The 25,004-nt window shown below is 36.7% G+C and overlaps 1 protein-coding gene across 17 annotated transcripts in view; it reads right to left on the reverse strand.

Annotated features, from left to right (window-relative positions):
• Rapgef2 (Rap guanine nucleotide exchange factor 2) overlaps positions 1-25,004 on the reverse strand; it is a 265,529-nt gene that overhangs the window by 68,480 nt on the left and 172,045 nt on the right. Inside the window, exon 1 of one of the 17 annotated variants that reach the window (XM_070012636.1) lies at positions 22,791-23,057. The exons of 14 other annotated variants lie outside the window; for them this stretch is intronic. In XM_070012636.1, the coding sequence (XP_069868737.1) occupies positions 22,791-22,844 (54 nt within the window). In that variant the 5' untranslated portion in view covers positions 22,845-23,057. Of the gene's footprint in view, positions 1-21,761; positions 22,191-22,790; positions 23,058-25,004 lie in introns of those variants that run through there. 2 more of the 17 variants (XM_070012637.1, XM_070012635.1) reach the window with 2 other exon arrangements.

Genomic DNA, 25,004 nt, shown 5'->3' on the forward strand with positions numbered 1-25,004 from the left:
TCTCTCTCTCTCTCTCTCTCTCTCTCTCTCACACACACACACACACACACACACACACACACAACTTTGACTTTAAATGACGTCCTAGATCTGCCTCCAGGCAATGGTGGCTTATGCCTGTAATCCTAGCTACTCAAGAGGCCAAGATCTGAGGATCGAGGGTTGTAGTCAGCCTGGGCAAGAAAGTCTGTGAGACTCTTATCTTTAATTGACCACCAAAAAAACAGAAGTAGATATGTAGATCAAGTGATAGAATGCTAGCCTGGACAGTGCCCAAGCCCTGAGTTCAAGCCACAGGACCAGAAACCTCTCTCCCTCACAAATCCAAAAGTCATACTATTTTAATATGTTTTATGACATAGATACATTAAAATAATTACTGTTCCTGAAGAAGCACAAAGCTTTCACGACATTGTATAAGTAAGGCTCTAACACTTCAGGACACAAGCAAATGACTTTATTCAGTTTTTGGCACTGAATTATATTTTAGACTTTCAAAGTCTGACCTTCAACTTAATCCATATTTACATTCTTCCTAAGTATAATGTTTGCATTTCTAAAACATCACATCATCTATAATTCCTAAAGCAGCTTCAAGTAGAAAACTTTTGCTGCTTAGGTCACCAATATTTATGCCCATACTTTATGTGAATGGCTAAGTACCTTAGGACTTACAACAAAATAATGATCACTAGCAGTGTTAAAACTTAATTTATCAAAAAAAAAAAACACCTTGATTTATCAATGCTATTGCTATATAAGCACAAACACTGACTAAAGTATGATATATGCAGGGCACAAATGAAATGACATATATAACTCCTCTAAACAACTAACTTATAGTTTAATCAATACTAGTAAGCTGAAACCTGTTATTGGGAGAGGGGGAGGCTAAAAGGAAGAGGACAGACAAGTGTAGAGAGGAAAGGCAAGTGTAAATAAAGTTGTATATATATGAAAGTGGAACTAAGTAACTTGAAGGAGGGGGTGGGATTGGGATTGATGAGGAAGAACAATGAAAGGGATGGCATTGATCAAGATGAATTGTACTTAATTTACCTATATTAAGCATTTTATATCAGGCTTAATGATATATTTTGCACATTAAATGAAATTAATGTGCAATTAGCAAACTTGCAAAGTAGGGGCAAAATGTTTATTTATATCTGGTATGTTTTGTTTTCAGATCAAAGAGGAAAAAGTTTGCAAAATTATCAATAACAATAGCTTATAAATGTATAAATTTTATTTGCAATAGAGTAATAACATGAAAGTAATTTAAAATCTTCACCATAATTATTAGGGGTCAGTTCTTTTGAACTGTACATTAAATAGATACATTGAATTGAAACTCCTTTGTATAACTAAAGATAATAATAATAAAAAAAATAGTGTTGCTAATGTGAGTGGCCTGTGGTTGAGGCCTCCTGGTTTACGGTCTTTAGCCTTATCTTCCATTGACTTCCATCTAAGTTTAGCCACAAAGAAAAAGAAAATCTTATCAAGGTGAAACACACATCTACTAGTTCTGCACTTAATGGCATGTTGGCTTATACCTGCTTTTTATACTTAAATACTTCACTTCCCACATTTTCCATTCATATTTATTAAGTGGCTTTAAAAGAATGATTTTAACATACACTAGACACCCCAGGATAGTGGATGAACCTAATAGAAGAGCTCTTGACTCTGATGAGGACTTATATCCATTGGCATGAGGAGAGGCATAATGGACAAACAACAAAAACATGAACAAAAAATAAAACTCCAATAATAAATACACGGCACAGAACAAAAGTAATAGGACATAATAAAAATAATGCATGGTGGCTACTTTGAATTTGCCCACAAGGAAATTGTCTTAGAATCTGAGCATCAAAGAGCAGCCAGTAGAGACCCCCGCCTGAATTCTGTACAAAAGAAACAACTAGGAGAAGGTCCCCAGGGCTCAATACAGGATTGAGGAGACCACAGAGCAGAAGAGACCAGCACCAAAGAGGTGAGAAGAGTGAGCCAAGGCTAGTCCACCAAAGGTGCATAGCAAGTGAAACAGCAAGTGACTTCAGACTTCTGAAGGCAGAGAAATGTCATGATCTGATTTCTATTTTCTAGGACTTGGTTACTGTGTGAACTATGGCACCAAGAAAAAGGGCAGGGTTAGAAATGAGGGAAATATTAAGAATGAATGGGGAACAGTCCAGTAAGAACTGACTATAGTTAGAACTAGGACAGTAGTGATGAAAATGAAAAAGAAAAGCATCATTTCATGACAGAAGGGGGAATGGATAAGATTTGCTGAAGAATATGGAGGTCTAGGCAGCTTGTAGAACCACAGTAATTCATGGTTGAGAACTTTAAATCTGAATAATGCCAATGATGGTGAGCAAAGGAAAAGTTAGGAACTATATAAGTTACTTGACTGAATAGCTGGTTTGACTTGATTGTTTGTGGTTGGGGAAAGCAATGTTTTGGCCAAGTCAAATCTGAGGTGACAGTATGTTCACAGCAAAATAGCTAGTTGCAAACCAAACAAACAGTCTTCAATTTCACTATAATCAACTAACAAATGTCTACTGTTTTCAGTAAAACTCAAACTTTTCACCAGTTCATATGTGTATACATGTAACAGTAAATGATGATTGACATGACTATGATAAAAAGATTCTGATTCATTCTGTGATAGGATAAAGTCTTAAAAATGAGTAAATAGCCAGACACTAATGGTTCACATCTGTAATTCTAGCTCCTAAGGAGGTTGAGATCTGAGGATCATGGTTCAAAGCTAGCCTTGACAAAAGGTCCATGAAATGTTTATCTCCAAATAACTAGAAAAAGTCAAAAGTGGATCTGTTCCTCAAGTGGTAAAAGTATCAGCCTTAAGCAAAAGCCAAGTAGGAAGCCTGGTGTTCAAGCCCCAGTAGCAGGACATGAGCCCACAAACACATACGTGCATACATATGCTCATATGCACGCATGTGTGCACGCATGCACAAATACACACACATACATACACACAGAGTAAACAGATAATAAGGTATCAACAAATCCAAGTTGCTCTTCCTTTTAGGTAGGTGACTATTTAAAAGTTACATGCACACCGACAAATTAATTAATTAAATAAACTATGGAAATATCAAATAGGAATGATTTATATTTTAAAGATGTTTGGTGAAACATCTACATTTTTGTTCACATAATGTTTTAAAGAATTTGAGACACATCTAATGTCTCCTGCAAACATAGGAACCTAATTAATAGTCCAGGTGAAATAGGAATTTTACTAAAAAGTTTGCCATTCAAATCACTGTGCCTTCCTTTATCAATAAATCATGTTCTTTAATGCTGTTATGTTTTTAATCCTTTAAATTTTATCAGTAGATAAGAAACCTTCTGAGAAATGCTTTCTTTTACACCTCAATTCAGAGAACTCATTTAAAGATTAGAATCAAGAAAAACTAAGAGTAACACTCCAATAACAAACCTTATCAAGATTAGAAATATGCTTTGACAAAAAGACTATTCCAATATTTTCTAGTAACAGAAAGTAGCAAACAGTCTCTAGTGGATACAAGTTATTTAAGGAAAGGTCTCTTTAATTATAAGATGAATGACTGACATACATGTAGAAAGGAGGAGATAAATTACACAACTGCCAAAAATCCTAAGTATTTCATATATTCCAGTGATAATAATTCAACTATATGAGATACTGTGAATAGGAAACAACAACAACAAGAAAACATATGTACCCATTTGATTCAGGAAAGAGTGGCCGGGTGTTCTCCCAGGACAGTCACTTATCTCTATGTAATGAGAAGGCTGTGTGCATGCATATGACATTCTTAGTCTTCACACCCTGACATGTTTCTAGGTAGCAAGAGTTCAAGTCCCCTAACAATCTTTTTTGGAGGTATTCAATTTCATAATTCCTACAAGCGTACATGGAGTTGTGTGAGAAGCAGCAAATGCAAGCAGCTAAGTAATTCAGTGCTGCAATTCCAACTCTTTGCCTGCCCAGGAACACATTTAGAGGTCAGGGTTAGTATACTACTGTGTTATGGTGTTAGAAGACTGAACAAGTCTTTCAAAGTTCCTCCATGGGGGTTGGGGGAAGATAATGTGGACTAAAGAAGAAACTGTTCTCTCATGTCACCACAATGGGAGGCTCGAAGAGGAGCAATGAAGCCAGCTTTTGGAGTTTTTACTCTACTTTTTGGCTAAGAAACTTGAGACTGAAGTTGGTCAGTCTTCTTTCACAGAAATACAGATGATTTCACCATGAAACAGACTGAAACCAAATGCGTTCTACTTAGCACATGAGGATTTCAGTGCTAACACTTCTGGCGTAGATTCTCGGTTTTTATTGCATGCAGCTTTGGGGGGGGGTTAGAAAATGAACTCATGGCTTAAGAATCTGGCAATGCTTAAATTTCACTGTAAAGAAGCATCATTAAGAAGCTGGGAATCTGACTCACTTAATATCAGGCTTCAGATAAATTCTTAAATGGTTACATAACATCACTAATTTTTAAGAAGAAAGGCTTTTTGTAAAAAATAAAATGACATGGTTTTAGAATTTCCTCTTTCTGTTTCTCATATAATCAAAACATCTTGTCTGATCTTTCCTTATAGAGATCTATCTCTATCTGTTTATAGATTATACATAAACTTCTTTATTTTTTTCTTGAAAGATGAACCATCTCCAGACTTTCAGAAAGATCCCTTTATAAACCTGACTTTCCAAAATATATCTTTCTTCAATGTTAAGTAATTCATTTGTTTCTTTATGGAAATTTGCAATAAGGTAAAGTATGAGGACTTCCACTATGTAATTAAAATATCACTAAAATCACAGTAGATTCATTTATACATCAGCAAACTAAATTAAATAATTTTAAACATTCTTTAAACTCTAGATGCTTTACAGCATGCAGACCTCATCTAAACAACAAGTCTTCACTTAGACTCTGACATTTGACATAAATTATATATTTTACATTTTGATAAAAGAATGTGTATTTGAAATTATTTTACAAATTAAAGCTTTGGTAGGAAGTTTTTTTTTTTAAATTAGGTGCAGCAAAATTAGATGTTTATTATTATTAAATGTTTATTATTAAGGGCTGGGTTTTGTGAGAACAGGTGATGCAAACAATATCAATATACTTAAAAACTAAGGAGCTTCTTTCCTAGTACCTGAAAGAGATGAGGAGAACTAGACAAGAGGGTAACTTCTATCTGGTTATAACTTCACAGAAACACTGTGTTTCAAACAACAACCATATATGCTTGGCATTAAATTATGCTTCCCAAATCAAAGGCTTTTGATTTTATTTTACCCATAAAGCAGTATGTATAGTTAAGAAGTATAGAACTCCCACATCTTGGCCTTTACATTTTTCTTCTCTGCAGAAAACAGCATTTCTGAGTCCCATAATGACTATTTTAAATCCCTGAATCATATCACAACAGCAAAATACTGAATAGCATAATATATAACGGCAAATTTAAATATGACCCCAAATTTTCTACTTCTATTATCTATAAAAAGTTGAGAGCAAATACAGATATCTCTACCTTGATTATTTCTCCAAGCAAAGGTTAACTTGAAAGGCTAGCCTTAGGAAGAAATAGAATACATACCATGATATAGTCTCTTTCGATAGAAAAGGCAAAGAAGAACAGATTTAAATTAAGACTTGGTGTATAAAAGCTGAAAGCATAGAATTTGTATCCACATAATGAACTGATGTCTCCTCTAAAGACGTCAGATTGCTGCTCGGCGAAACTATCTAAAAATACCTCCTTGCAAACACACACACACACACACACACACACACACACACACACACACACACACGAAATGACTACAAAGACAGGTCTTACTAAGCAGCTCTACTTGCACAAAACCACTTAATAAGTGGGGGGAAAATGTTGAACTATGTAGGGAAAAAATTATCAGGATTTTTTCATATCAAAATTGCCATGTTTTATGAGCTATTTTGCAAATCAGTTTCAATTTGTAAAAAATCATATTTAATGAAGGATCTTAAGAGTAAGTTGTGGGGCTGGGAAGAAAGGTGGCTCAGTGGTAGAGTGGTTGCCTTGCATGCATGAGGCTCTGGGTTCAATTCCTTAGCACCGCATAAGCTGAAAAAGCCACAAGTGGTGCTGTGGCTCAAGTTAGTAGAGCGCTGGCCTTGAGCTGAAGAGCTGGACAGTGCCCAGGCCCAGAGTTGAGGGCCCACTACAGGCAAAAAAAAAAAGAAAAAAGTAAGTGGTGATTGATTTAAGACATCCTAATGGAAAATTGTACCCATGAACTTAAAATCAGACAAAGATAAATACCTGAATAGTTGTCAACATTTAAAAAAATCAAGAAATAGAGCATTTTCTAGCTGAAGGATGACATTGCATGAGATCCTGTGGCACATAGGTAGACTCTATGAACCATTTATAAAGCATGCATCATCAATAGCATTTCAAAGACCAAAAAACAGTGCAGACCATTTATACTATCTGCTTAGTGTCACTGAACTCCAAAAAAGAGGATTCCCATGTACAAGTAAGAACTGGTATTTACAAAGACCATTTACAATTTGCAAAAGATTCTGAAAACATGAACTATTTTTATATTTTTCTTATCTGAACTTCATCTTTTCATCTGTGAAATGGGAAGAACAAAACTTTGCCCTAAATATTGTCTGATGATTAAAAAAAAAACCCCACACATCATACATAGCTGAGTTCTGGAAGCTTATGCCTGTAATCCTAGCTATTCAAAGGCTCATGGTTTCAGAGGCTTCAGTCCATGGTCATTTGCCCCCTCGCTTCTGTGCTTGTGTACAGTAAGACCGAATACCATGAAGGAAGGATATGACAGAGGAAGAGCCCAGAGACAAGATACATTCTTCAAAGCCGCCCCCAGTGACTATATACTAGTCCAACTAAATAATAGATGTGTCTCTTCCATTTGTCAATGGATTAACCATAAATGAAGCTAGTATCCTCATGATCCTATCACCTCAATAGTGACAGCAAACTTTTAGTGCATGAGTCTTTTTTTTTTGGGGGGGGATACTTCATATCCAAACCATAATAGAAGGCAACATGTTTTGTGTTTTTTTTTCTTGGCAGCTTTAGATGCCACTTAGAAATGGTAACATCAGACAACAGATAATGCACACAAAGCCAGCATTTGCTCCTTATGGAAGATGTACTCCTCCATTGCCTACTACAATGCCTCACCCACCATCACCTTACTGAACCCGTCAGAGAATGGAGGCTGAACACAGGGATTTTAGCACTGCCAAGAAAGAGTTGTTCTTAATGTAAGAGGGATTGTTATCACTGGATTTTAGGTCAAAAAATGTATTTTAACAGTGGTCCAGAAAATGTTTTATAGTTAACAATTTTCTTCATGATGGACCAAATTATTTATTTTTCTGAAATATTAAATGGGCAAGGTTAATGTTAAAAGGGCAAGGTGGCTAAGTCTGTAGTGTGAAAACTGCTTTCATCACATGTTAAAATTAGCTCCCTATAAATTACTTAACTAGAAACAAATTAAGAGAGCAATTGTATCATCCAAACAGTTAGCCAAAGCAAGGTTCTGTTCTAAATTCAAGTCTAAAAACTGTAATGTAGATGATGTTTGAAGCCCCATATGGGTGCGTGCGTGCGTGCGTGCGTGTGCGTGTGTGTGTGTGTGTACACACAATACTGAGGTCTGAACTAAGGGCCTTGAACTTGCTGAACAGATGCTCTACCACTTGAACCATACCCTCCCCTTTATGCTTTAGTTATATTTTAAGCAAGATATCAAATTTTTGCTTGGGAAGGCCTTGTACAGATATCTTCCACCTAGCCACTTAGCTGAGAATACACCCATTCTTTTTGTTTTTTGGTGTGCCAGTCTTGGGGCTTGAACTAAGGGCCTAGGTGCTGTCCCAGAGCTTTTTCACTTGAGGCTAGCATTTTACTATTTCAGCCACAGCTCTACTTCTAACTTTTTGGTGCTTAGAGATAAGACTCTCACAGACTTTCCTGCCCAGGCTGCTTTGAACCACGATCCTCAGATCTCAGTCTCCTGAGTAACGAGGATTACAAGCCTGAGCTACTGGTGATCAGCCAGTCTATCTTTATTTCTAAGTGAAATCTTCCTCCTAACCTGAGCTGAGTTTTGAGAGCTACTGTGGGACCCTAGATAGTTAAAGTAGGAATGAATGATAGTATTAAATAAATTACAAGAGTAAAAATATTTAAACAAATACCAAAGACAACCTTCAATTCTACCTCATCTTGGGATTCTTCAAACCCTATATTCTAGCTGTTCCATCTGCTATAATGACCTTAATCTCCACCCCATCCCCATATCCACCTGGTGAGCCCCAGATGCACTGCACGCTCTTCAGCTGCACTGCACACCTGGTGCACAGGCCAGATCAAAGACAATCAGCAGGTCTCTCACCTAGCACTCTGGGCAACTCTTAAGACACATGAGCTAAGCAATCACAATAGGTAACCAAAGACAAGTAAATCCTGATGGATTTATTCCTTGAGAAGTGAATCTGTCAAGACTAGTGGTACTTTCCATAACCATCTCTAACACTACTATTACTATGATAACACAAATGTCATTACACAAAACCAAAATTATATTAATAACAAAATATCACACTTAATTGTTTAAAAGATTTGTTTTATGTTAGTATCTCTGAAATTAGAATCTACTTTAGAAGTCATGGAAATAAAGTACTATTGGGTAGTTTAAAGTTACGGGAGATGCACTATATTCACAAACTGAGGTGAAAAAATAAAATCTGTGTACAACTACTTAAAGATAAATTTATAACAAGCAAATATTCAAACAAACCAAAAAATTAAATAAAAGTCAGAGGAGTAAGTGATGTGTGCCTGTAACCCCAGCCTTCTGAAATACAAAAGCAAGAGTATCATACAAGTTGGAGGCCAGTTTGAGAAAAGATAGCAAGACTCCATCTCAAAAACAAAATACAAACTAACCAGCTTGGTGCAGTAGAGGTCTAGGGCTAAATCTCCAGTGTAGGTAGGTAGGTAGGTAGGTAGGTAGATTGATAGACAGACAGACAGACAGACAGACAGACAGACAGACAGACAGGGCAATAATACCAAGGAATTCTCAATCCTTTTACCTGCTCACATACTATAGTTCCAAGTGAGAAATGACAGCTCAAGTATGGCTCTTGCCATAGGAAGTAGAGATAGAAGGATCACATTTCCATGCTAAAGGCAAAAGTCAGTTATTATAAAAGTTGAAAATTTATTTAAAACATGGTGGCATGCTTGAAATCTCAGCTACTCAGGAAATGACTATCTCAGACCAGCCCATGGCAAAAGCACAAGAACCTATCTGAAAAAAAAAATAAGAACAAAAGAACTGGGTTCATGGCTTAAGTGGTAGAGAGGATTTGCCTACCCCTGAGTTCAAATTCTGGTACTGAAAACAAAAAAGGTAGTTAAGAACATGTTCAGATCAACAAAGATGGTTTGACTCTACTAGCCCCCTAATAACCATATTGGTGAACATTATAATTCTTTTTTTTCATTTTTATGTTTACTCTTTTATTCTTTTTTTTTTTAATTGTGAAAATACTGTACAGAGGGGTTACAATTACATGGGCAAGATAATGAGTACATTTCTCATCAAGCATTGTAGCCTCCTCCTTTGTTTCCTCTTTCCATCCCTTCCCATCCTTCCCCCCCCCCCCGCCCCCCACACCAAAGTTGTAAAGTTCGTTTTCAACATAACGACTTGTACATCTCAATGGTGCAATGGGTCCACCTGTATCCCTATTTAAACGATTTGTTTTTCCCCTTCCCCTCCACAAATTACACTGACATCAAATACAGTGAAAGCAGGGATTATACTGTGGGGGAGGGACATACAAAGCAACAAAGAAATAACCTTACAAATGTGTTAGAAACAATCGCATGAAAGAAAAAAAAACATTTGAACATTATAATTCTATACCACACAATTTTATTTAAAAACATGCTGGTAGCCAGCTGTCAGTGATTCATGCCTGTAATCCTAGCTACTCAAGAGCCAGCCAGTCCAAGAGACTCTTATTTCCAATAAACTACCAAAAATGTCAAAAGTGGATCTGTGACTGGTGAAAAAGCCAAAGGATAGAGTAAAGTATGAGTTTAAGCTCACAAAAGGACTGTTAATGGTTTTCTAGTTATTACACATAGGCACAGATCCTCTCATCAGCCAACTTCACTCTGGCACCCCTCTACCTAGATAGCAGGTAAACTCACTGTTTCCCAACTGTACATTGCAATGCTCTCTACATATGGTTTATGTCCTGCCTTGTTTCTGTCTGTCCCAAGATTTCTTTCTTCCTCTGTATTGTACTCAGATTATGCATGGCATTCCTGCCTATTACTCACCTGGCACCTAACCAGATACAAAATTTCCAAACTTTGTTTCTTTAATTTCCTTTACATGTCTCCAAAGGAAGCCTACCACATGTACTTTATTACTAATATTCTCTTCTTTTAAAGCAGACTGTTTAATTTCAAATAAAACTTCTAAGAACAATAATATAAAAAATTATAACTTTCCTTCACATTTGTTTTTTTGTTTTTGTTTTTTATTTTTTGGGGGCTGGTCCTGGGACTTAAACTCTGGCCTTGGGTACTATCCCTAAAATTTTGTGCTCAGGGCTAGCACGCTACCAGTTCAGCCATTAATCCATTTCCAGCTTTTTGTGGTTAATTAGAGATAGGAGTCTCCCTCATAGACTCTCCTGCTGGGGCTGGCTCTGAACCTCAGACCTCAGCCTCCTAAGTAGTTAGGATTACAGGCGTGAGCCACTGGCACCCAGTCATTTGGTTCATTTTTCACTACTATAATTTCAGAATGCTGCTGTGCTAGTCAAAAATGTTCTTATGCAAAAACATACTGCTTTATTTTTATTTTTTGGTTTTACTGGTAGTAGTTTGTAAGCACTTTACCACTTGATGCAAAACTCTCTAGCTCAAAAAACATATTTCTTTTAACCAACATACTTAAATATCAATATGTTTACTTCTTTTTCTGATTATTCACATATTTAATAAGTACTGCCAAAACATTAACTTCTATTTTGATTTTACTATGGCCTGGGCTTACGTTAGGCTGAAAACCCTGATGTCCCTGCCTCTGAAGTGCTGGGCGTAAAGCCAGATAGTTTTAATCCACCCCAATGTTAAATCCGACATGTTCATCTGGTAACACGGAAGACACTTTTTATAAACAACTATGATCTAGTTCCTTCATTAAAGAAAAAGTTTAAATAGCCTTGTTCTGAAAAACAAAGGACACTTAAAAGACTTACATTTCTTCCCATTTGCTATCATAGCTGTCACCTTAAAGTTTACTATTCAGCTGGGACATAGTTTAATTATTATTCATATTGTTCATTTTGGGGGATAGTGAATTTGAACTCAACGTCTGGTGCTTGCTAAGGAGATACATTATCACTAGAGTTACACCTTCACCCCTTTGTGCATTAGGTATTTTTCAGGTAAGGCCTGGTGATTTTGCTTGGCACTATGCTGGCCTCAGATAGCAATCTTTCTATTCTGCCTCCAACATAGCTCTGAATATAGGCATGCCATAACCATGCCCAGCTTTCAAGTCATAAAGTTTGATTTCATGGGGGAAAGAAATTTTTAAAAAATAATGAAAATACGCCCAAAATATAGTAAACAATCTGTTATACAAGGCACAGGATACATGGGAAATGAAGGCTGTCACACTGCCTACAATTTCTTTAGCTAAGCTAGGACATATACAATATCACTTCTATTTTCTTTTCCTTTCCTAGATCTTCAAAATTACTGTAAGCTTCAAGAAAAATACAACAGTATAAATGTGATAGTAACCTTTCTTAAGAATCATGCTATTTTCTTTCCATATATAGTGTAGAATTCTAACACTAAATGAAGTTCTCCAAGCTTGACATAATACAAATATTACATGTAATAGATATTCACATATAATCGAACTTTAAGAAAATAAAGACAGATGCTCCATCAGTTATAAAGTATCTAGTAAGTTAGTTGCTCTTAAATATATCTTCTACATTTTTTTTTTCAGAAATGACCTAGAACAAGTATCATTACTAGATTTTATACTGGAGTATAATATAAAAGCATATACAACAAAAGGATAAATGCCAAAATGTTAATAATGGTTTTATTTGGAGAGTCAAATTAGGATTAAAACAAGTCCTGTTTTCATGCTTTCTATATTTTTCCAATGAACACACAGCTATGTTTTATAAATTATGCACAAAATAACTAATGGATAACACATAGACCAAACCAACACACCAACCAGACTGGTACCTTGAATAATCATAACACAAGCCTTAAAAAAATTAATTCAAGGTAGCTCAGCTACTCAAACTAAATAATTTTAAATTATTTTTATATATAGGCAAATGTTATCCCTAAAGTATGATTTTCATATTTGATTGTGTGACATTTTTAAATGCTACTAAATTTCAGTAAGATATCTCTTACTGGAACCTTTTCTTTTCTGTTCTTTTCAGTGCTGGTCCTGGGGATTGAACTCTGGGCCTGAACACTGTCCCCAAGCTTTCTGCTCAAGGCTAGTGTTCTACTACTGAGCCACAGCTCCACTTCTGGCTTTCTGGTGGTTAACTGGAGAGATAAGAAGTCTCACAGCCTTTCCTATCTAGCTGGCTTTGGAACAGAAATCTATAGATCTCAGACTGCTGAGTAGCTAACATTACAAAAGTGAGCTACTGGTGCCTGGCTTAGAAATAGAAATTTACATATATTCCATTTATATTGCTATAAGTGTGTGTGTGTGTGTGTGTGTGTGTGTGTGTGTGTACATATATTCCATTTATATTGCTATAAGTGTGTGTGTGTGTGTGTGTGTGTGTGTGTGTGTGTGTGTGTGTGTGTGTGTGTGTGTGTGTGTGTGTGTGTAACAGTCAAGGGGCTTGAACTCCGGGTCCATTTCATTATTACCAGAGGCACAGTACTCTCAGCTCCATAAAACCCACAGTCTGTACACCACAATAGGCCCAACTTGATTCCAAATATTTCTTAATTACTCAGGAAACTTTTTATAAAACTGTATTCCTAGTTATTTAAAATACTGGTTAAGTTTAAAATATCTCATCTTCTCTTTTATTTTTATTTTATTTTTTTTACTGCTTCCAGAAGAGGGACTGAAAAACCAATTTTGCAGCTTTTTTTTATAGCCATGTTTCATTTTATTCCTTTTCATAAAAAGTGTAATATTTTGGAATTTTTATAAAAATCAGTAAAATGTTAAACTAATAAAATATTTTTCATCTGGGTGAAGTGGAACATGCCTATAATCAAGATGCTGATGTAGAAGGATCTCAAGTTTCAGTCTACGTTGTCCTATGCAGCAAAACTCTATCTTAAAACAAAAGAGTACTGCATAATAAGGTGTTTCATTGCAATCTGTAAGATCCCTAAGATCTTACAAGACAGAGAAAATGTATCCCCCAAGACAGAGGAAATGTATCCCCCAATTAATCTTCACTCATATAATAGGCAGAATTTTAGCTTTTTCTACATACACAAATCAGAACTGAGATGTTGGAACTACTCACTGTTTACAAAAATACACACCTATATATGAAATAAACACCTGTACGTGTATATAGATAAATAGATAAAGAGGGAAGACAGGTTTTACTGTATACTCAAACCAAGGCAGTATTATAAAGCAATAATGTGTTGTTCTTGTGTTCCCTATAGAAGAATATAATAATAATTACAAAGAAAAATTTCAAGCTGTCACTTTGTCATTGTTAGGCTGTGGAATGAGGGGACCTGAAGCATATGCACAATAGATGTAGCTCCTACCTAGACTGTGTGAATAATCTCATTTGATGCTAATTCCATATGACATTTACCTGTATATATATATATATATATATATATATATATATATATATATATATGAAAGAACACGACATGACTACATACAACACCTATGTTAGAGGCTCACTGAATAGGAAGAAATGGCAGAGGGTGACAACTGATTACTGCTGTGTAGCATGCATGTTCTGATGTCACCAGGACGGTCCAGAGCCTCCTCAGTGCTCAGAGGCATTCTGTGTCATGTAAGTGTGCTCTGCTACATGCTATTTGTGCTTTCAAGAAGCAAGTATAGATTTATATTCTCATAAATTTTTACTTGAGCGTCACAATTAATATTTCAAAAATTAGGCACTATTCTGTTCAACTCATTCTATACAACACCTAAGACAATATTACAAGCACTGGCATTTTAATGCTGTAAAGAGAAAAAAACAGCCTGGAGCTCATGGTTATATAATCCTAGCTACTCAGCAGGCTGAGACCTGAGAACAGTATTTTGAGGTCAGCCAGGGCAGGGAAAATCTATGAGATTTTTATCTCTAATTAACCACCCCAAAAAGCCAGAAGTAGAGCTGTGGCTCACATGGTAGAGTGCTAGTCCTAAGCAACAAAGCTCAGTGATAGTCCCCAGGCTCTGAGTTCAAGCCCAAGGACATACACATATACATGTATACACATGCGCACAGACACAGACAAACAGGCACAGACACACATACACACAAAATGGAAATAACTGCAAGCAGACTATATAGCTACTAAACAAATACCATTTCTAAAAGGTGAAGAAAGGGAAGGAAGTCAGAGAGCAAAGATCTCAGAAAAGAAAAATTGATGCATACTCTGAGGAGACATTTATATGTACATTTTTACATATATATATACTGACACAGATATATTTATATCTACCTACATACATTTAGACAGCCATCTTGTTTTAAAAATCTTTTCAAAAAAGTAATAAAAATAAATAAAAATAAAATCCAGATAATAAAGGGTTAATTGATGTAAATGAGAAGAACTATAGGAAAGGTTCACAAAGATTACCACAGACAATGATAGTAGTAAGATGTTTTTATTTTTTTTATTTTTATTTTTTTGGGGTCCGGTTGTGGGGCCTGAACTCTGGGCCTGGGCGCTGTCCCTCAGCTCTTCAGCTCAAGGCTAGCGCTCTACCACTTGAGCCACAGCGCCACTTCCAGCTTTTTTCTTTTTGCTTATGTGGTGCTTAGGAATTGAACCCAGGGCCTCGAGCATGCAAGGCAAGCACTCTACCACTGAGCCACCTTCCCAGCCCCTAGTAAGATGTTTTTTTAAAAAATTAACTGATAAATCAATCATGTAATCTTAACAGATTACATGAATAAATTGACTATGGTCATTTCTAAAACTAAGGGAATAAACTTAGTGGCAAGTTATTATACTAATGGTTAATTCAGAAAAAAGAGTTTCGAATGTCCCATTTTGAGCATTTTCTTTTTCACTAACCAACTGATTATTTTCAGGTAAGGCTACTTTTCAATATTTAAAATGCAAAGCCAGCATCTTTCTGACAAAAGCAAAGATCTTACTGTAGTGTGTGTTACACTGAGGTAGAGCCTTTTCAGTCTTACACATGTATAAGCTTCTAAAGGAAGTTTCTAAATATATTTCCCTACTTCTAACAGAACTAAAACGATCTCTTATTTGTTGCCAGGGTTTCTTGGCCCAAATCCAAGGCAAGATGACCTTGTCCTTGAATAAAACAATGGATATTGCTTCCTTTCAGGCTTCTCTGTGAGCAAGGCCGGGGGAAAAATCTTCTCAAGAGATAAAGTTGGGGCTGGGAAGGTGGCTCAGTGGTAGAGCACTTGCCTTTCATGCTTGAGGCCCTGGGTTCGATTCCTCAGCACCACATTAAGCAGATCATCCCCCTTCCCCCCAAAAAGAGATAAAGTTCATTTAATCTCAAGAAATCCATGTCATAATAGACAAAACACAAGTCAGATAAAAAGGAAAGAGGTCTTTATCTACAAGAAGAGCACAATTTGGCATCTATAATTAGTGTTAGTGCTGTTTTTCTTTGTTAAGGAAAATGTAATAGTTAAGTTGTACTAAAGGAACATTATCCAGTGCTTACTTACAAGGGCAAATTTGTCACTGTAAGATCAAAGCAATTTTTAAAAACTGAATTTCCTTAAGTGCCCTCTAGTTAACAGACTATAGATGGGAAAGGTGAAGAAAGGGTTGCATTCTTTTGCTGAATCTTCAAATAATCCTGAATACATCAGGTATGCTAAAATCCTCCATGTGAGTGAGCATGTGTGTTTACTATTTCTTTTATGTGAACCTATCAAGAAAAAAAGAATAACAGGAAAAAGTAAAGACTTCTTTCAAGTTGTATAGTCTACCAACTAATGCCAATCATTATAATTATATATTCTATATACCTAATTCAGAGTAAATCCAGCCACATAAGGGAGATAGCAATAGATCTGTGTTAAAGCAAGAAACATGAAATCGCAACACCAAGCTCCAATAATCGCTATAAAGAAATATGATTATACATGAAAACTTTGTTGTAAAAGTTAGGTGAGATAAAACACATAGTACCTACCATACAATAAATAGTAACTACTGCACTTATTTCCTCCACTTACATATACTCCATGACTTAAATTATGATTTCACATAAGTATAGCACAGTGTATAAATTAGGAATTTTCTTAAAAACTTTAAACTAAAAAACAGATTACCAGTATGATAAAACTCAAATTTGCTTACTTTATTTTATTTTTAAAATTATTTTTAATTTAATAAAATTATATTATTTTAATAAAATTATTTTTAAATTTTATGACATTTCAAAGTTATATAACATTATAGAACTTTCAAAACAAAATCTCAGTGATTTGAGGAAATAAGAATTTTTTTTCAACATTGAGATTCCACCTCACCCCAGTTAGAATGGCTATAGTCAAGAAATTTAATAAAAACAGTTGCTGGAGGGGATGTGGCCAAAGAGAACCCTACTGCATTGTTGGTGGGAGTGTACACTTGTTCAACCACTCTGGAAAGCAGTATGGAGGTTCCTCAAAAGACTACACATAGAGCTAGCTCCTCTAAGACCCAGCAATCCCACTATGTTTATCGCAGCATTATTCACCATAGCTAAGATATGGAACGAACCCAGATGCCCCTCTGTTGATGAATGGATCAAGAAAATGTGATATATATACACAGTGGAATTCTATGTCTCCATCAGAAAGAATGACACCACCCCATCTGTTAGGAAATGGAAAGACTGGGAAAAAAATTATATTAAGTGAAGTAAGCCAGACCCAAAGAAACATAGGTCCCATGGTTTCCCTTATGTGCAATAACTATTATACATCTAGGATAATCTTACCAGACAAGCAGAAAAGGTCAAAAGCTATGTACATATGACCATATAAGATGATGCTAAGTGAAATGAACCCCAAGATAGGGACACAAGAGGTTTTTTTCTCTGTTGCTGTTGTTTTTAATGTACTATGTGAGTTTTTTGTTTGTTTGTTTCTTTTGCATGTTATTCCCCCATAGTACAACCTCTGTTTTCACTGTATTTGATTCTGGTGCCCTGCATCTTGTATATACATTTTTCTAATTTGGGGAGGGGAAGGGAAATAACAAAATGCTGAAAGGATACTGATTGACTCATTTTAACAATGAGATGTACAAGACACTATGTTGAAAATGAACTTTACAACTTGGGGGTGGGGTGAGGGAGGAGTTGGGAGGTGGGGAAGAAACAGATAGTAGGGGAAAAACAAAGGAGGGATATCAATGCTCAACAGGAAATGTACTCATTACCTTACTCATGTAACTGTAACCCCTCTCTACAGTATGTTTACAATAAAAAATAAATTTAAAAAAGAATTTTTAAAAAAGAGTCTTCCTATGTAGCCCAGGTTGGCCTAGACCTTTTTAATCCTTCTACCTCATTCTTTTGTGTGCTGGGATTATAGCTGTGCTTCAATAAAAAAAAAAAAGGACCTTGACATTTCTAACAACACGTGGACACTATAAAACTTTTTCATTTAATAGTGATGAACAGTCTGCCCAAGTAGTCTTTTGGAAAATGCAGATTTATAGTACATCTCTAACATGTTAATAATCACTTATTTTCAAAACTTACAAGATTTTTATATTTCCAAAAATCACACGATTCCTCTAAAGACCTATTACTGCAATGTACCACTTTCCTACAAAAATATAGCCCAGTATGGGTTTATTTCCGGTGGTCACTTCAGGATAATAGTATAGTGGTGTATGACGATAATCCCAGTACTCAGTAGGCTGAGGCAGGAGGGTCATGAGGTCTAAACAGTCCAGGATACATAGAGAGACCCAGTCTCAAATCTCTAAAAAGAAAAAGATCAAAGGGATAACAATAAAATGTATAAAATCCAGTAGTTTAAAGATTAAGTAAAATTTAATTAATTTACGCTCTGTGTAGCTTTTTTCTCTCAAAGCTAGTGCTCTATTTGGGCCAGTCCTCCACTTCTGGCTCAAAAAATTCAGTTAAGCAAGGTAACAATGTTTACTACATTCTTGCTATGTGCCAGACACTGAGATGGGCACTACATGAAATAGAAGTGACATAAAACGCCTATAAGAGCAGAAGGACCCCGCTTTCACTATATTTGATGTCAGTATAACATGTGGAGGAGATGGGGACAAACAAGTCGTTTAAGGATTCAGGTGGACCTGTTGCAACAATGAGAAGTACAAAATGTCATGTCAAAACCAACTTTACAATGTCGGTGTGGGGGGGGAGGGGGGTATAATTGGATGGGGGGAGGGGGGAGGGGGGAGGGGGGAGGCTGGGAAGGGAGGTGAAGGGTAAACAAAGGAGGAGGCTGCAATGCTTGGTAAGAAATGTATGCATTATCCTGCCCATGTAATTGTAGCCCCTCTGTACAGTATGTTCTCAAATAAAATAAAATAAAATTAAAAAAAAAAAAAAGAGCAGAAGGATCCCAATAAAATACTATAACTCAGTCTATGACTATGTCATTGCAGAAAAAAGAGCCTTCCAAATTTATTGGTTTTATTTTTAATAAAGCAAATATTTTGAAGAAGCAAAACAGAATCATTTGTAAATTTGGTAAATCTAATTCATTTGAAATTAGCTATGACTTTCTTTGCTAAAATCTCACAGGTAGAACAAGAGATTCTCACTAACTCAAGAACTACGCACTGTTAACTAAGTCACCTGTTACATGACAGTCTGGTTAATTTTTTTTGCATATCATTAACAATTGAAAGGTCAAATTTTTTTTAAATTTTATTTTATTTTATTTGTGAACATACTGTACAGAGGAGTTACAATTACATGGGCAGGATAATGCGTACATTTCTTACCAAGCATTGCAGCCTCCTCCTTTGTTTACCCTTCACCTCCCTTCCCAGCCTCCCCCCTCCCTCCCAATCCCAATCCTTCTCTTTCCCCCGCCTTCCCCCCCCCCACACCAACGTTGTAAAGCTCGTTTTGGACATGACAACTTGTACTTCTCATTGTTGCAACAGGTCCACTGTATCCTTAAACAACTGGTTTTTCCCCATCTCCTCCACAAGTTATACTGACATCAAATATAGTGAAAGCAGGGGCTATACTGTGGGGGAGGGATATACAAAGCAACAAAGAGATAATCTTATAAATGCGTTAGAAACACATGCATGAAAGAAAAAAACATTAAAATACACATCTAAGGGTTCATTTTCCTGACATCACATTATCTGACCTTTTCCGCTTGACTCATACATATACTAGATATTACAAATAAGGGAAACCATGGGACCTATGTTTCTTTGGGCCTGGCTTACTTCACTTAATATAATTTTTTCCAAGTTTTTCCATTTCCTAACAAATGGGGCAATGTCATTCTTTCTGATGGAGGCATAGAATTCCATTGTGTATATATACCACATTTTCTTGATCCATTCATCTACTGAGGGGCATCTGGGTTGGTTCCATATCTTAGCTATGGTAAATAATGCTGCAATAAACATAGTTGTGCTGGTAGCTTTAGTGTGGTCTTGTTTGTAAACATTTGGGTAAATGCCCAAAAGTGGGATTGCTGGGTCATAGGGGAGTTCTATGTGAAGTCTTTTGAGGAACCTCCATACTGCTTTCCAAAGTGGTTGAACAAGTTTACATTCCCACCAACAATGAATGAAAGGTCAAATTATTAAAGAACAAAGTCAAAATCAGCAATGGACAGACAAACAACAGGCAAGCAGGATCCTGTCTTCACAAGTGGCCAGCATCAATGCACGTGGTTCTTTGGGTCACAAATTTGAAAATTTCAACTTTGCAAAAAACATCATGGGAAATATCATTCACATATTTTCTACAACGTGTGTGAACCAAAGTATTTTATGGCAGGGCTAGTTTTGTCATTGTATTAGGTTTTAGCTAGAAATAAAACAGTTAACAGGGAAAAAAATCTTTATAAAGAATAAGCCAACAGTCATTTGAGTGTATGCACTATTTGATGGTATGATCCCAAATGCTCATTTTCATGACCCGGAGGTGCTAGTTCCAAAGACAGGCTACTGAAACTAACCTAGAATAGAATTCCTCTGTAGCTATCCTTAAAGCAGAAGGCTGCTCAATCTGTGAGCCAGATCCTAAGAGATTTAACTAGATGAGGAGCTTGTTAAGACTAAAACCACACCCCAACCTGCCACAAACGCAGTTCCCACAGGAGAATACCCCAAGGACTACTCCCCAGTTAGGTGCTGCCTAAGCAACACTTCACTTAATAAAAGCTTTTACTTGGTTAAAAATGTTCACATAATGAACAAAATTAAATTGCACTCATAAATATAAGCATCTAAATATTTTAAATTCATAGCTGCCTAGTTACAAATTTTCAAAGCCTGAACAATTTATACTCATACCTGAAGTTTATCATTTTGTTTTTTTAAAGAATGCATAAAAGACCCCAATGCATAAAAGAACCCAAATGTAAAAACCTACTGGATCTAGGATACATGAGCTGACACTTCTAAAGTACAGAGAATTCTATATAAGCAGCTTAGATTTAGTCATTTTCATGCCTGTCAATGTACATGTCAATGTCATGAAATAAAATGATGGTGAAGAGCTTATAGTTTGGTGATATAAAGTAGCATGTGTGAGCTCAAATTCCTGGAGCAGGCGGCTCTGATCTGGTGCTAGGAAGAGGAAAGTGTTTCTTCCAAACAGCAGTATCTGCCTGTGGGATCTCAGCAAGCTAATCACACAGCTGACTCATGGGATCAATTATAAAGAAGCAGTCATTCTTTTGTGTGGCATTAAAAAACATAGTGTGCTGTCATCACCGATTACCATGTTAAGATGTTAGATGAGTCCCCTGATCATTTTATTACCAAATCAATAACTAAAGTACTCCTTTCCCCCCTCCCTCCAACCGACATATCAATCCTTTACCACAAATTCCTATTGGTAATAACCTGTGTCATACTCTTTCACTAAACTAAATTCAACTACAAAAATGCTGCAAAAACTATTCAGGTATTAAGTTAGAGCTGAATTGTTCAAGTGTTAGTTTCTAATAATAAAAATTAGCTGTCCAATCTCTCCATTAGTGGTTTTTATTTAAATAAATTATTGTTATTCAAGATTTTTTAAAATTACAAATTGAGAGAGCAAGCCAACTCCCCACCCACCCCACCCCCTCCTCCAAGCAGACTATTACGCCCTCTAAACCACTGCTTTCTCTAAAGAGAGAGAGCTACAACCCCCATTGTAAAGAGGCTCTCTGGCATGCTACCCGGCAAGGGCAGCGGCTGCGATGTGATGTGATACTTACAGAGAGCTTCTCCTGCTGGCCCACAACTCCATGGTGAGCAGGGACTGCCAGGGGTTTCATAATGAAGAAACATATGCTGAACTGAATTTACACATCATGTACCAATCTCTCACGACAGCAAGTCCCCCTCTACAGCATTAAATTAAAAAGAAAAAAAGAGGAGAAAAAAAAAAAAGAAAGGAAGGAAAAGCAGGCTGCAGACTGGAAGTGTCACTACTGGTAAGCTTAAAAACCCTTCACACTTGTAGACCAGAAAAGGAATACGAACAAACAGCTCATCTCCATTTTTATAACACTGAAACTCTAACCCTCTGAGGTTATGACAAGACTGGGAAAGCCTCACATGGTCTTCAGAACAAGACCATTTCTGAGGCTAAAGAACAAGAGGCAAAAGAAAAGGAGGAAAAAAAAAAACACCTAAAATGGCTGACTGCACACAGGCTCCCTCAAAAAGGCTTAATACAGAATTATATTAGCCAGGGTGGTATAAGAGCCGGTCTGTAGCATTCAGCCAAGCATTGATAACACTCTTGTTTCATTTGCAACACACACACACACACACACACACACACACACACACACACACACACACACACACACACACACACACACACACACACACACACACACACACACACACACACACACACACACACACACACACACACACACACACAGAGACCCCTCCAACCAAGAAAAGAAAAAAAAAAAGATAGAGAAAGGAAAAAAGAAAAAAAAAAAAAAACAGGGCAAAGCATGTGAATCGGGGATCTCCTCCCTAGCTGCTAATGATGCTGACGGTGGTGACCAGTGATCTCTGCCCCAATCCACTAACCAAGTTTGCACAATTAATCTTAGCAGCATGACACTGATGGACATTTAATTTAATGATGTCTGTCCCTCACACTCAACACAAGCATGCCTGCTAGCAACAGAAGCACTAACAGAAACACAGCACATGCACACACAAGTCTTCAGAACCATGAGTCTGAATGCAATACACCAATATAATTACATTATTGTGCTTACTTTGGAGGACCATGGCTGCAGGCAGTTGGCATAGCAACGCACAAGGAAAGCCATTTCCTGGGTAGAGAGAAAGCTTCCTTTTCTAAATAAAAAATTCCTCTTAGGAAACAAACGGCATTGCTGCTTCCTGCAGAAAGCAAGACACTGTAGTCTGTCTCTTAACCTGCAAGGCTCACACTCGATGCGGTTCTAGTGATGTAAGTGGATTTCTCGCTCACCCTCCCTCTCCCTATATACATGGAAATATTCAGCTCAAATGGTACACACATTCCTTAAGGCTCGCCCCTCCTCTACTTAACTATTTCACTCATTAAGGTAGCGATGGACAATTTAGATAAAATAATGAGCTCTTGCCTGTATTATATCAGCGGCTGTAGGTTAAGCAAGTCTCAGAGGGGAGGAATCCATTGATTGCTGACTCCAAATACTATCACTGAAGACAGGGTGGGAAAATACAGCAAGGACTTACTTGAACAGCTTTCAACTAAAATATGATTTTTCACCAAGGTGGGAACGAAGGAATCAATAGGGTGCCTACCTCATTTCAATTATCATGTATTATCATAAATAAATATCTACCAAAATGTGTAAAATACACACTTAGCAGGTGTTGTGCAAATCTAGTCTGATTTTCACAAACACCTATGCACACACACACACACACACACATATGCACACGCGCAAAAACTGTTTTGTCCTGCCAACATTACAATAAGCCTACTTGAGTCTTTCCCCCACCCATTTTTCTGAATCAAATTAAACTTTTGGAGGTAGAGAGTTGAAATTAAGGAAGGATATGCACTTCTACTGTACTGTAAACTCTTAATTTCACTTAGTTTTATAGGTTTGTTTGAAAGACTGCATTAAGGTTAACAAGGAAGAAAGACAAGTATTTTCTGAAACATGGGTCTCAAAATCAGATCTATCTATGAATGGTTTATAGAACAGAAAGTAGACCTGAAAAAAAAAATCTAGAATCTTTAGCAATGGATTCTGGAACTATCAGTGCTTGATAACTTGTGCTTCTTTTCTATCTTAAGACTGTATCCATCCTTTCCTCCCTTTTCTAATCTAAAACCAACTATTCTCTCTAGTAGTACTGTCAAGATCCTTCTCCCTACCTATCTCCACCCTTTTTTAGCTTCTATTATCCATTATTTCTCTGCTCCACATGTACTTACTACTTTTTTAGCTTCTATTATCCATTATTTCTCTGCTCCACATGTACTTACTATCTTTTCCACAACCAGAGGTCCTTTCATTTTTAAACGCCTATGTCTCTCCACATCTCAAAAACATAACCGGAAGCCAGGCTCAGTGGTTCAAGCCTTTAATCCTAGCTACCTGGGATCAAGGTTTGAGGCCAGCTAGGCAAAAGAAGTTCAATGGGACTCCATCTCAACAGCTGGATACAATGGCATGCCTGTCGCTCCCAGCACTCTGGGAAAGCCTAAGTAGGAGAATGGAAGCCCAGGGCTGGACCGGGAATAAAGAAAGACCCTATGTTGAAAATAATGCAAATTGGATAGAGGTGTGGCTTGAATAGTGGATCACATGCCTAGCAAGTATGAGGCCCTGAGTTCAATCTCTAGAACCATCACTACTTAAAAAAAAAAAAAAATAGTTAACCTATGTTTCCCCATGACTACAGTCTCACTTCCTTGCCTTACTTCACAGCCAAATCTCTCAAGACTTACCTGATTTGGCTTTTGCTGTTTCTTCCGCTCATTCCCCAAGTTATACAAATGAAAGGCCACTGTGATCACAGAATACAATTTACACTTCTCTAAGTCTCTATATCCCCTCTATCAAAAACAACTGTTGCTAAATTCTCTAATTTTTCCTCCTTGTTAGATGTCACCATTTCTGCTGCTATTGTCCTACTCAAATCATTACTTTTTTGTCTTGAGAATGACAAAAATCCCCTTAACCAAATGTCTGATTCTATTCTAACTGCTGAACCCATTTATCATACTATTTCTTTATGTTAGTCTGGTCATTCTACCTTCATCTACAGTGCCCCTTTTACAAGTTAAAACACCTCAAAGGCTTCCCATTGTGTGCAGTATAAAGACCAGAATGCCTGTCATGATCTGCAAGATTTATATACTTTCTAGGCTCATACCAAGTTCACATCAAGTTCACATTCTCTCTTTACACTCAAGGGCTCTGGAGCTGCTTTTCCTTCCTTGGTAATCAAAGAACCCCTAAACA

This window comes from Dipodomys merriami, unplaced genomic scaffold, assembly GCF_024711535.1.
Source record: "Dipodomys merriami isolate MVZ:Mamm:240054 unplaced genomic scaffold, mDipMer1.0.p SCAF_9, whole genome shotgun sequence".
Lineage (NCBI taxonomy): Eukaryota > Metazoa > Chordata > Mammalia > Rodentia > Heteromyidae > Dipodomys > Dipodomys merriami.